The 14,738-nt window shown below is 35.6% G+C and overlaps 1 protein-coding gene across 3 annotated transcripts in view; it reads right to left on the bottom strand.

Annotated features, from left to right (window-relative positions):
• Positions 1-14,738, bottom strand: part of VWA8 (von Willebrand factor A domain containing 8) — a 369,390-nt gene that overhangs the window by 147,594 nt on the left and 207,058 nt on the right. For all 3 annotated transcript variants that reach the window (XM_059995512.1, XM_059995513.1, XM_059995514.1), the window contains 4 exons: positions 12,935-13,070; positions 10,481-10,600; positions 7,292-7,497; positions 5,623-5,774 (listed from right to left, as the gene is read on the bottom strand). In XM_059995512.1, coding sequence (XP_059851495.1) covers positions 5,623-5,774; positions 7,292-7,497; positions 10,481-10,600; positions 12,935-13,070 — 614 coding nt within the window. The remainder of the gene's footprint in view (positions 1-5,622; positions 5,775-7,291; positions 7,498-10,480; positions 10,601-12,934; positions 13,071-14,738) is intronic.

Genomic DNA, 14,738 nt, shown 5'->3' with positions numbered 1-14,738 from the left:
ACATTGAAACATATGCATAAAGACACAAAGTGTTGATATTAATGTGTTTATTCCTTACTTTGTGTTGAAATGCCAGAGAAATGCCTGGCATAAAGCACCTTAGATGCTATATGATCTGTTCATTACGTTAGAATAAATATCTTAAGTCTAAAAACTCAACTAACAAGAGGGAAGGAGACAAAAGTGGGGTAATGGGAGGAATGTCATACATACTCGAATCTAAACCATTATAGATATATTTCTTTTCAACAAAGAAGAGTGAGAATGAAGTGTTTATAAAAGGATCTCCTTTCAGGGACATGTCTCTCCTATTAAGAAGAAAAACTCAGGAAAGAAAAACTAGAAAGAAATATTTCTCAGTTGAAATAACACATAGAATCCTAGGAAAAGATCTAGAAGGATTAAACACTGGTTGTCTCTGGATGGTGGAATTATTAGTGTTTTAATTTTCTTTTTGCTAATTTATTTAAAAAATAAATGGGATATCACTCTTCATTTAGTAAATATGCATCATAGAGAAATCCTACATATAAAAGCCTTTAAATTTCCTCAAATTTTTTATTCTACTTGTCTTACACAAATAAATGTTTGGTAGACTGTAGATACTTTGCCAGTGACAAACAGGCAATAAATGCTTTGGGAAAAAAAAAAAGAAACTGGCTTAAGAATAAACTAAGCAGGGCTTCCCTGGTAGCGCAGTGGTTAAGAATCCGCCTGCCAATGTAGGGGACATGGGTTTGAGCCCTGGTCCAGGAAGATCCCATATGCTGCGGAGCAACTAAGCCCTTGCACCACAACTACTGCCTGCACTCTAGAGCCCGTGAGCCACAACTACTGAGCCCATGTGCCACAACTACTGAAACCCGCGCACCTACAGCCCGTGCTCTGCAACAAGAGAAGCCACCGCAATGACAAGCCTGTGCACTGCAGTGAAGAGCAGCTCCCACTCTCTGCAACTAGAAAAAGCCTGCGTGCAGCAACAAAGACCCAACGCAGCCAAAAATAAATAAATAAATACATTTATTAAAAAAAAAAAAGAATCAACTAAGCAGCATTAAAAAAAATCAATAGGGTTGAGGACAAAGAATGTGGATCAAGAAGGATGATCATTTAAATATTTTATAGATTATGTGTGTCTCCTCGGGAAGACAGGGAGAGAAAAATACATGAAGCTAAAATTCAGAGGGTAGAGATAATTTCTCTGTATGTTTGATTTATGTAAATATGACTACAACGTTTGAGAAGGTTCAATAAATTCCTCTTGTGTTCCAAATCAGGAAGGAATGATGGCTAGTATGCTTCTTATATATAGTAGCCAAATAAAGTTTTCTAGAGTTTTTATTTTTCTAAATGAATTACCTTGTGTTTTACTTCATGAACCTCCATTATTTAAAAAAAAATAAAAGGAAAGCTTAATTGGGGATGAAGAGTCTTTAGAATGATTTTTGTTATGCCAAAAGTCTATATTAACCTGCTTTTCGACTTACTTGTCATTGTGAAATATGGCTAAACCCCCCAAATGTGAATCTATCACAACTCTCTGAAGGATAAGCATATGTCTATTACACGTATGACATCTTGGTCAATGATGACTTCCAAGTTGATTATCGAAAATCCTAGGGTCCTTTTAAACCAAAGCTATTCGTAATTTTCAGTATCCAAAGAATAACTCTGATTTAGAAACTGCCTACAATCTGCATATGGATCTGCTTATATCTGTCCTTAGAATTGGAATTAAAATTATGTATATTATAGCTCTGCCCCGATCAGCTTTCTAACCTTAGGCAAGTGATGTAACCTCTCTGTTCCTCAAATTCCTTATCTATAAAATGCAACAATAATATTACATTTATTAAGATAAAATATTGTGTAAGTCTCTTAAAAATGGATGTACCAAAATAAAGGACTTTTTCTTCCTTTAAAACAAATGTTTCCCTAGCATGTTAGAGTTCATAAATTACTCTGAAACACACTTTTAAATTTGGAAGTGCTAATGTGCCAGCAGTATGTTTATTCCCAAATAAAAGAAACTTTAAAAAAATAAAAGCTCATTTGAGGGTAAAACAAGCAAACGTTGCTTTGAAATGTAGATCTGTATCTACTATAGCAGATAATCTATATGCCTTTGGTTGGATGTTTGCACTTAATTATACATATATATATATATGTATGTGTATGTGTGTGTGTATCTTTTTCCCCAATAATGACATTTGAAACTCAAAAGCTCGGATTATTTTTTTAAGAGCTCAGAGTTTAAGCCAAATCCTCCTATTTCTGCCTAAATTTCTCCCAGTGTGCCTCCTTATTTTCATTATGTTTGCCATCTCTCTGGCATATCCTTTCCTGTGTATTCGAAACTTAAAAGGAAACAACAGAAAAACCTCAGGAAGTACTAGTGGAAAAGGGCAAATGCAATGTGGGTGTCTAGGGAGCCAATTCTGATCCCAATACTAAGATGTGGAATCTATTTATTCAACAGATCAGAAAGAAGAGTTGCATTATGGCTCAATCCAGTAAGGTAAGATAACAGCCCAGTATGATGCAGCCTGCAAGTACCAGGTTTAGCAAAGGTTTAGTAAATAAGATAAATCCTGTTCCTCTCATAATATCACAATAGGCCTTAAAAAAAAATGTACAGAGACCTATGGGATAGGTAGCATCACTGCACTATTTAGGAGAATAAAAGGGAAAGTGACAGGATCTTTCTTAGGAATTTCACTAAAGAGCACTAACGGGACATCACCAAACAGCCAAAGTATATTCTGATTTCAGCTGAGGAGGAAGGTGCTGCAGAAGACACATGAAAACTTCCCTCTTCTACAACATCTGTCTTACATCTCTTTTTACGTATATGCAGTGGATGGTCAGTTACTTCTCCATCCCTCTCTTGTGTGTGAATGTGACCATCTTATTCGGGATTCAATGTAATTTTGCTCCTATCGAATAAAGATTGGATTAGAGAACAAGAAAATTAACAGCAACAATTTTTCATTCAGGGCAACAGGATATTAATAGTAATGAAAACATTTGGTCCTTCTTCCTTGGGGACAGAAATCCAATGTGGATCTTCTTCAGTAACATAGGATCTCCAGAGATGGGCAGGAGCACCCTCAAAGCACTGATTTAGCAAAAGGTCTAGTGAAGTAGAAGGTTTAGCAAAAGGTATGGAAAAGTCAAAGCAAATCATAAGACTGCATGAGGACAACTTTAAATCTTCAGAGGTCTATGTGATTACTATTAACCGTGCTACTCTAGGGGGGAAACAGAAAGTGTTGGTACCACTTCTTTTTAATTTGTTTTTGTTTTTGCAGATGAGAGAAAATTAAGATTATATTAAAATGCAAAGGATGTCAGAATAGGAATGAACCTTATTAACCTCATAAAGATGAAAATATATTCTGGCCTCACTAGGACAGTCTTATCGTACATCTCTTTTTACAGAGTTATTATTAATAGTGCCCTTTCATTCTAAAAAATGTATTAATTAGGTGAAAAGGTATATGGTTATGCTATCTAGAATAAAATGCTCTCAATTTTACAAACAGGGTAAAATCTGTTTCTTCATGTCTGACCCAGACATACAGGTTGAACATGTGACTAACTGCTGAATTCCCAGGACATTGCTTTGTTCACTTTACCATGCTACCCTCTCAAAGTACAAGGCTGATAATTCGATAGACATAAAACATATGGAACCTGTGGATTTCACTAAAGGGTAATAAAACATCACTACTTTTGAGCTGCTCCAGTCATTGCAATTTACAGGTGAGGAAAAAATGCTTTGAATGTGCAAATCGTAGTCTAGTACTATCTCCACCCTGAAGGAAAACTCACACATCCCCCACATGGGCTACAAGTCTATTTTTAGCTATACACAGTGGGTGGACAACTAGTTCTTTCCATCCTGGTCTTAGGCATGACCATCTTGTTTCCAGGCTCAATGTACTTTTGCTTCCACTCATAAGTAAGTACTAGAGCTGTAATTAACTTGCCATGGCAACAATGAATAAGCCATGGCAAGAATTTTTCAGTTTAGAACTGGAGACAGTAATGAATAAGTTAAATCATTTTATCTGTCTTCCTTAAAACTTAAATTGCCAACAATTTTCTTTTGATTGATCTTACCAACTAATATGTATTTGAATTTTTATTTCAAGTTGTACAAGAGTACCAAAAAAATTATTTTAAAATCACAAGCCTGGTTTCCATGAAGTTAGAACTCTATATAAATGTGTTCATGGTAATAAAAATCATCTTATTTCCAATTGAAACTAAAGATATAATTTATAAAAAGGAAGTAAAAAACATGAGTACTAATAGAAGTTTGCATATCAAAGACATTTCTTAAACTCCCTAATATAGAAGATAAGCCATACCCATTAAATTACCAAACTAGTTTCAAAATGCCCATAAATACTGGTAATCAATCAGCAAAATAGTATTTCACAGAAAAGTGTATATATTAGCAACTGACACCAAATCACTCTTCTCTAAAAGAAAATTTACTAACTTATTAATAATATAAACCAATTCACTGATAATTTCTAACATAACTCCATCTTGCTCTTTTACCACTAAAGGGAAATATTTGTTTCTCTTTAAGACATCCTTGAAGAAATTGTTAAAGCTTTAACTATTTTTATTGGCATATATTCTAACAAGTTTTATAATAACTTAACAGAATAAACAATGATGATGTAAACACTTAGAATATATATGTATATGTGTGTATATATATACACACATATACATATATAGCTGGATTAATCATTAATTTATATTTAACAAATTTTTCCTAAGAAAGGTAGAGAGTTCCTCCTATATGAGATGACAGTTATATAATAACTTAAAGGTAATTTTTGTCCCTTGGGAATTTATGATAATTGACTTTCTTATAGACAAAAACAGCATTAGATGCATTATCAGTAAGTTATGCATATTTAAAACTGTTTTCTAGTGAATTTGCACTGACTTAATTTCCCTACTAATAAATACTGTCAATTACCTTTCTGGTCAACAACATCATATTTGCAAGATTCTTTGTTAAGCACGTAGCCTGTTATTACAAAACAAAAGGCAGGCAACTAGCCCGCATGAAACAAAACTCACTTGTTTTCCCTGCCTCTCTCATCTGTCAGGCTGAAATAAGTAACCCCCAAATTTCAAGTTAATATGATTATAAATTTAGAAAACTATCATAACAGAAAAATATATGGTGACATAAATAAGAACATCTTAACTAAATACATATTATCTCTTCATGTAGCTTTCATGTTTGTACAATGAGTTTGCACAAGATTAGGAAAAAATGAGAGTCATAGGAATTCAACAAAAGGACAGAGGCTGTAAAGAAACAAATATTTCCCTTTATTTGATTACATTACATCTACTCATGGGACATTCGAAATAACTGAAGTTCTCAATTTACAGACCTATAAATAATGCTATTTAACTGAATCCAGCCAGCAAATAGCAACATATATCTGAAGCGCTTACTCATGGAAAGTAATTTCCACACCAACTCAGTTTAGTAGCGTATGACAGTAGATTCAGAATAATCAGTATTTGAGAACCAGAACAGTAACACTCAAGAGTACTTTATCAGTAGTGAGTTTGCCTTACTCCTTTGCCAGCTGCACACTGGTAGGTTTTGCTCCAATAGGTATCCCGTATTTGTGTAAAGTGTTAATCAAAATCTCCCGCATGTCGTTGTTGTAGGAATCAAAGTCAAACACATTCCTAACCACACTGGAGAGACCTTCAGCGGGAAATTTCTGTATTCAAAAAAAAAAAAAAAAATTCCCTTATTACCATGTGATAAAATACACGGTATTATAAAGATTTGCCAAACTGACAGAACAATAAGGATCAAATGAACTTTACCAGACCTTTCTTTACTAGCCTTGTCAGATAATAAATACTGATAGGAGGAATATTTTATAGACAGGAGGAATATTTTTCTCTTTGAAGGTTTGCTCTGATGACTTAATATTTTTCTTTTTAAATAAATATCAGAATTTGAGGGGGAACAGTTCTTTGTCTCAAATGTTAAATCGGTACTCAGATCCTGGTGTTCGGTGACTTCCACCACTTTCTGAAATCTCCTGCTTTTAAAATGAGTACTGGATTGACCAAACTTAAAAATGCTACTTAAATAAAGCAGAGTGGGGCTTCCCTGGTGGCGCAGTGGTTGAGAGTCCGCCTGCCGATGCAGGGGACACGGGTTCGTGCCCCGGTCCGGGAAGATCCCACATGCCGCGGAGCGGCTGGGCCCGTGACCCATGGCCGCTGAGCCTGCGCGTCCGGAGCCTGTGCTCCGCAACGGAAGAGGCCCGCGAACCGCAAAAAAAAATAAAAATAAAAAAATAAATAAAGCAGAGTGTTGAATATCTATACAGAAGTATTTAGAGAAGTCACAAGTTATGACTAAATGAAAAAAAAAAGATAAAGGAGCAAGAAAAGAAGGGAAGAAGAATGTAAAAAGTACAGAGAATAGAGAAATAGGGAAGAGCAGAGGGAAGAAAACAAGTACTACCAACAGCTAACTTCACACTGGTGGGGTCGTCTGGGTCCTTTATTGCCTCTGTCTTGATTTTCTTTAGGCGCTGGGATCTGAGCTGGACTTATCATGGTTTTACAGGCAGAACAAAGCTTTCTATTTTCCTTTCTATGTTTTCCTTGGAGGATGGGGATGGAGCAGAGGTCAAGAGTCAATTAGGTTGTGACTGTTAGCTTGGAAACCATTATTTGCTATAAAGGTAGAAGCTACATGGGCTTTTTGTCTTCTTTACCGAGGTGGGCTATGCATCACAAATGGCTCTAAGGAATTCCATTCTCCTGCCCACTTACTCCATCTTATAAAATTTTCTCACAGTATTTACAGGTATGTAATCAATACTGTTAGTTCCCAGTCTGTTTTTTATCTCCAAGTCTTTTTTTTCAAAATGAAAATATTTTTCACTCAGATACCATATGCTTGCTGTATAAAGTCAAACAGTAGTAAAGTTTCCCTGCTGTCTCACTCTCCTGTCTTCCCACGCCCGCCCCGCCACAACCCCTGCAAAAAACCTCCACCAAAGTTCCTAGCTCCTTGGTGATGGCCGTGGCACAGAACCTTGCCAAAGTCAATTCAAAGGTTAAAGAGAAAATGTTCATTTAGATTATAGACATTTCATATTATATCACTTGAATCAGAATATAGAGAAATGGAAAGACTTTGTATAAATTAGGCAGTCTAAAAAAACAAGATTGACGGCTTCTTTTAGACTTTTAGCGTAGGCGTGTGCCATACCTGTAAATGCTTGACTATGTTGACAACTTCTCTGGTAGAATAAGGATAGTTAATAATGCCCTGGTCAGCTAAACTCCTCAGCTCTCCAAAGGCAGCCACGAGCTTCTGAAGGATGGGCTCGGGCACATTGGGGCCATACTGCCTGAGCATCTTGAGCTCCGAGTGGGGTTTGGGATTATCAACTGCATGGCAGCTAAAAATATCACCTACGAGAGAAAAAAGATTCACATTCAGCATGCAACTAATCCATTATAATGCCATAGGAAATATAGAATGGTCGTTAAAAGAGCCATGGGTTGCTCACCAAAGCACTTCTATTTTTAAGTGTGTAAAACTGCACAGAAAGCCTGTCCAAAAATAGGTATAGAGAAAAAGGCAAATAACTAAAGCAAAAGAAAATGACACTGACTGATGTGTGGTTTATTCTACATAGATTTATTTTTGTTAAAAATTGTATAATACTTGAACACAATTTCACTGGGAGATATTCAAATACAAAGAGCAAAAAAGAAGTCCTCTCGTGTCTCTGCTAATCTCACTCCTTCCCCCACAGGCACCCAGTGTTAATAGTTCAGTGTCTTCATTTTTCCATACATATTAGTAGTTTTTAAAATGCATACATACAAACATATATAGTTTTGATAATTTATTCTTTTTCCATTAATTGGAAAATACTCCTCATATGGTTCTGAGACTGCATTTTTAACTTTAACACATGATGAATATCTTCAGAAATTATATACATATATGCATGTCTCTTCATGTATACTAAAAAAGGGGGAATTAGTATCATCACTCTCTAAACAATTGATATCTTGTGCAGGTTGCTAGAATATACTTTAGAAGTAGGTTCTGGAAAAGTAAACCTGCAGAGACAATGTCTAAATTAAAATCAAGAAAAAGGAATGTAGAAACACAAAATATTTCATCCATAATCTAGAAAACTGAGAACATACTAGAAAATATAATCTATGCTCCAGAGAAATGAATTTCTCATATAAATGTTCACATAATTGTGATTCATACTCCAAAGGACAAGGGGCCAAAGGAAGTTAAAGTAAATAGATTTGCATTATTCAGTATGTTCATTTTAGAAAGAAAGGATATTTAGAACTTACTTTGACTTAGAAACCACTCAAATCATTATTTTATTGTTATCATGTATTCATGAAAGCAACTGAATAAAATGCAACCATGACACCTTCATGCTTCTATCTCATAAGCTAAACCCATTCAAATACAAACGTGAAGAACAGCGTTTGTCTTTTTTGCTGAAAATCAAATGTAACACTAATATAAAACTATATTTGAACCCTTATCCATTCATTCATCAAATAAGTATGAAATGCCTTCTATGTGCCAAGTAATACTCTACGTACTTTATATAACTCAGAGATCAAAACCACAAAAACCCCTGTCCTCATGCAGCCTATAGTCTGGCATGGGGAGACAATAAACAATAATTACAAATGTTAGAAACTGTATGTTTCAAGGAAAAAAGGAAAAGCACACTATAGGACATCAGAAATGGTGATGGTGGGGGAAGTCAGTCGGGTAGGCCTCACTGAGAAGGTGACAATTGGGCAAATGCAGATATATGAGGGAACAGCATGGCAGGTAAAGCTAACGCAAAGGCCCTAAGGCGAGCACAGCTGGCCTGTTCAGGAGGCAGGAGAGCAGAGCGGCTGGAAGAGGGTGAGTGCCGAGGAGAGCAGCACAGAGCAGAGCAGGAAGCAAGGTCAGTGAGGTAAGAGGATGTAAGAGACGAGTGTGCCTCTGGAGAAGTTCTACGCGTGTCGAGCATATTCATGTAACATATCCCCCTTGCCTTTTAGTCTCTATTAATTCAATGGTCGACTACTACACACGCCGTTCTTATTGTTTCACTTAATATATTTCCAGGATTTTGTTTGGTATCAGCATGAGCAAAGTTATCCCATTTGTTTGTAACAGCTGCACAGTAATCTACTGTGTGGATATAACAGAATTTCTTCATTCAGTCCCATTTGGATAGACATGTGGGTTGTTTTCTTCTTTTTCCTTTTTTATGCTACTATAAACAATGCTATATTGCCTATCCTTGTACTTTTATCATTGCACGGGGAATATCCCTAGTTAAATTCCTTATGTGGAATTGCTAGATCAAAAAGTGCCATGGACATACATACACTACCAAATGTAAAACAGATAGCTAGTGGGAAGCAGCCGCATAGCACAGGGAGATCAGCTCGTAGCTTTGTGTCCACCTAGAGGGGTGGGATAGGGAGGGTGGGAGGGAGATGCAAGAGGGAGGAGATATGGGGATATATGTATATGTATAGATGATTCACTTTGTTATACAGCAGAAACTAACACACCATTGTAAAGCAATTATACTGCAACAAAGATGTTTAAAAAAAGAAAAATCCTACTAGGAGACTGAGCTCGCTTCACGTTGAGTATGGAATGCCCAGTATCCAGAATTACCTACTTGCCACAGAGAAACGAAGCTATTCTTAAAGGCTCCTGATGCTTCAGTTTATCCCAGGGCCTCTCCAATCAATGAGAATCAGTCTCCCCAGAGCTGGCCTCAAACCTTTTCATAGGGGGATATGATGAAAACCAAACACTAAAAACCGTTCCTTATTTTGTGTTTTACTCTAAGAGGTCCTAAATAACAAAGTATAGTTTAGTTGTGTAAGAAAACACATAGATATGAAGCCATTCTAATACTTATCTGAGTGACCCTAAAAAAAGAATCTCTCTGTCATGGACATATACACACTAACAAACGTAGTAAGGTAGATAGCTAGTGGGAAGCAGCCGCATGGCACAGGGATATTGGCTCTGGCTCGGTGCTTTGTGACAGCCTGGAGGGGTGGAATAGGGAGGGTGGGAGGGAGGGAGACGCAAGAGGGAAGACATATGGGAACATATGTATATGTATAACTGATTCACTTTGTTATAAAGCAGAAACTAACACACCATTGTAAAGCAATTATACCCCAATAAAGATGTTAAAAAAAAAAATCTCTCTGAATATGATACTCTCCTTCTCTAAAATGGGGATAACACATACTCTCACAAGGTGGCTGTGATGATGACAGCACATGATAGCATTCAGTGATAGCCATTACAGTATTGTTACTAAGACAATATTTTTACTGTTATTGCTATTGTTTTTATTATTATTATCAATATTCTTTTTACCTAAGGTGCCGAAGAAATCATTGCCTAGGAAAGGAAATCCAGGTCTGTTGGCCAGAACGATCATCCTAAAGTCAGGATGGATCACAACAACATTTTCTCTTCCATTGACTAATGCAGAATCTGAAAAACATAATTTCTATTTATTCTTTATAGATATTTAATAATTCTTAAGAGTATCAAGTTACAGCCTTTAAAATCACATAAGTAGTCATACTGTTCAATGGTAAAACAACTCTAAGAAATCTGGCTGTAACAATTTGGCTGCAGAAAACAAAAACATTTTTGAGAAAGTTTGCTTAGCAATAGAATACTGATAAAGCGTATACTAAACTATACGGGAACTTGCATTTTTATGTAAATTAAATGCATGTCTAAAAAGCAAACTTGTCTAAATGTTGTCTTATGGTACTTAAAACTTGGCTTGAGATGCTATTATTCCTTTAAAAAAAAGAATCTATTACAGTAGATAATCCAAAGAATACGCAAAGGATAATCCAAACATCCTTTAGTTGTTATCCAATCAGCAGCTGCATCACTTTGCATAAAGCCTTCATTCTGTAGCTAAGGAGGAATTCCTGTTTAGATTATGCACCCTGAAACTTAACCACATAGAATAAAGGTCTTGACCACCTAGTCAATTCATTAGAGCAAAGGTGATTAATTTCCATTCAAGGGATTCTACCATAGTTCTTAAAATACATAATTTCAAGTTGACTGGAACTTTCTTCGTGCAAACGTTTAAGGTATTAAAGGAAGTGAATATTATATACTACTTGCTGATGTACATTTCAGATAGAACTGCTGGGCCAAACAATAATTTAAGATAGTAAAAACTTTATTATGGTTATTTTAAGAAGAAATACCTGTCATCTGGGTTTATTTAAATCTTAGCCTTAGGCTGTCCATCTTTAAGAAATGATAGTTGTGAAACACCTGGAGTTTTACCTGAGATGAGTCTGTGAGAACTTATACTTGTATTTTTTTATGATACCAAAAAGTAACCTTCCAATGTGCCATATATTCACATGCTAATACCACCATTAGTTTTAACGTTTGATCTCCACTAATTTCAGTAGTGGTAAATACAAGGGTATGCGGTCACACACAAAATTTACTTAATTAGTTAACTAAAATAAAAATAGCAATAAAACATGAAAATTTTAAAAGGCAAAGAAAATGAGAAACATAGCCGTAGAAGTGATGCTTTATGAAACCATGTTCGAAAGAGCTTCAGTTGCTCTTGTGTTTAAAATGTCATCTACAATCAAACTTGAATTTAAGAATTATGATGACTCCTTTGCTTGTAGACTATCCTTCAAAAATATATTAAAAAAATGTAAAGGGTTACCAGGACATAGTCACTGTTTAACTATAAGTTTGTTTCAGCGATTCTTTCTTGCTTTCCATTTCACTGTCCTCGTAATGCCTCTAAAAAGGGCAGGAAGCATTCTAATCTTAAGAGTCTGAATGATCTTTCTAAAAGATAGTAATCAGGCTGTTTAAGTCAAATTCTCATTTTTTCCCATAAATTCATTGTGACACTGAAATGTTAGAATACTTTTATTAGTGCTGAGTTTCCTAGGCTTAGAAACAGCAGTCTTGCAATGACAGTGCCCAAGAAGAAGTCTCTGTGGTGATGCACTTGTACATTTTTATGGAGTCTTCTGTTTATACTCTCTTTGAATATTGAAGATTTCAGTTATTAGTCTCAACTTGTTTGGTTCCTTACTATTGACTGTATATTTTTAATGGCTAGTTATAGATCTTCAAGTCTTTTCATGACACAAAAATTTTGTATTAGAAACCAGAAAATGTTCTCACATTGCATTAGACAATTTTTCCTTGTAGCTTAAACAGACTTATGAGATTTATCTATGTACATCTCCCCTAACAACAACAACAAAAATAAAATAAAAGGAGGAAGATACTCCAAAACAGAGAATAACTAACTTCTTCCTGAAGCTGGTATGTGTGTGTAATATATGTATACACACCGATATATTCATACATATATATGATAGATATAAAATGCCCAGCAATTTTTTTCTAATTATACTGAGCTAATAACATTAATTTTAATATTATGAGTAACAGAAATGTGATAGAGCTTTAAAAATTCCAGATAACAATGAAAGAAAATAAATTGCACACAAATAATTGAGATGAGTATACAAAGGATTATATGTTTGTATTCTCAGAGTAGAAAAACTATGAAGCCGATTTGTCCTAAAACTACGATTGAAATGCTCAAAGATGCTCTCTGGCTATACGAAAGTGAAACTGACAAAGCTAGATTCAGACATATTGAATTTTACAAATAACTATCAATACAGACAACTTGACTTATATTAACTTGTGCTTGTTTGCAGATAAATAGCCAGCCAAGTGTGTGATTTGATACCAGAGATGTAAAAATTGCATATACTGAAAGAAAAGTTGCTTTTTTATACTCACTTGCAACAATGCGCCTTCCATCTGCTAGAATCATTTCTCCATTTTCTACTAGAGTTTTTAAAATACAGGTGACATTTGTTGGGGCTTTGTCTGCTTCATCTACTACCAGAACATGACCCAATTTTACTGCTTTAACCTTTGAAGACAGAACATTTACCATAAACAAAAAAATGAAAGCAAACGTTTTAAAAATGTCATCACTCATTGATTTGGATTTATAATAGGTGGTTTTATGTAAGTTATAAATACACTATCACAAAACTGTCTGTAGCAGAGCCGGAAACAAAATTTATGGATCTCTACCAAAAGCTTCTCATAGTTACTAAACGGCTAACTCTGCAGTAAGCACTTTACTTTCCTTCAGCTTCATAATTATCCCTATGCTGGCGGAATTCACAACATTTCACACCCCAGGGTAGGGGAGTATTAAAACAAGTATAACGAATAGGGAAATTAAAGTGCCATGGGGGTTAAGAGGAGTGAGACATCACAATCAATACTGGATATCAGAACATTGCACTTGTGATGGCTCTAAAAGAGTGTATGATTTTAAGAGATGAGATCAGTATGTATGGTGAGGAGATGGGTAGTCAAGACAAAGAAAATCAATGGCCAAACTCAAGAAATCCTGCAGCCCACTGAGGGAAGAGTGAATATGAATATCTATCTTGGCTGAAGCAGACGTTAAATGTAAGAAAAGAGAGAATAGGATCTGAAAGGGTAGATTGGGTCTCTACTACTAAAAGGTTGCCTGCCAGACCAAAAAATACGTGCTTGATCTCACTAAATAATAGGATGTAATTAAAGATTTATGAGTTCAGACATGATAACAATGGAGTTTGGAGCTACACGTTAGTACATTTAATCCTGTAGAAATATGCGGAATAGACTAAAAGGGGAGTACCATAACAATTTGGTAAAACAGTGGTGTGAGGACCTGATTTTAGGGAAGGAGGCATGGGAGAAAAATGGAAATAAAAAACATTATGTTGATCTGAAGAGTTTTCCAGAGGGATAATCTATAGCCTTGGCTACTGATCAGATGGGAAGAAGTGAAAGGAAAAATAAGAAAGAGTTCCAGGTCTTAGATGACTAAGTGGTGACATTATTAGAAGAAAGGTAAAAGTTCGGAAAAATCCTTAAAAACATTTTTAGAGAGTGGATAGGAGGGAGTTTCCCGGTGGCCTCGTGATTAGGACCTGGTACTTTCATTGCCATGGCCCGGGTTAAATCCCTGGTCACGGAACTGAGATCCTGCAAGCTGAGCGGCATAGCCAAAAATTAAAAAAAAATAAATAAAGAGTGCATAGGAGGTGATAGTCAATGAATTTCAATGTAAACCCAAAGATTATTTTTTTACATAGTAAGAAATATAAAATGGACCATATCATAAACTTTTATCATTACATAATTTTGGCAAATAATTTTAAGGAAATATAGATCAAGACACAGATGATTCTCTCTACCACAAATATTTTATTACATATTCTAATAAATGAATAAGGATTTTTCCTTTTAATTTTAGCGTAAAAATAAGCTGAATTTAAAAAAAGAGAGAAAACGTGTAGCTTCTACTCCTAACTCCAGCCTTCACATCTTTGTTCACAGAAAAGTCGGTTCTAATCTGGCTGAATTCAGGCAGGAGGTCCTAAAGACTCCCATCGCTGGGGTCTGGACCACAGAGGTTCTCATGGTGGCTTATTTGTGCCATTGCTGCCGAGGAGTTATCTACACAGAGAGGTGTGCCTGGCAGGCCAGATTTCTTTGCATCTTATGTGAGACGCTGAGGAATGATCTTCTCAGC

This window comes from Delphinus delphis, chromosome 18 (genome assembly GCF_949987515.2).
Source record: "Delphinus delphis chromosome 18, mDelDel1.2, whole genome shotgun sequence".
NCBI classification, from domain to species: Eukaryota; Metazoa; Chordata; class Mammalia; order Artiodactyla; family Delphinidae; genus Delphinus; species Delphinus delphis.
The sequence above is the reverse complement of the archived record's forward strand: the minus strand, read 5'-3'. Positions and strand labels throughout refer to the sequence as shown.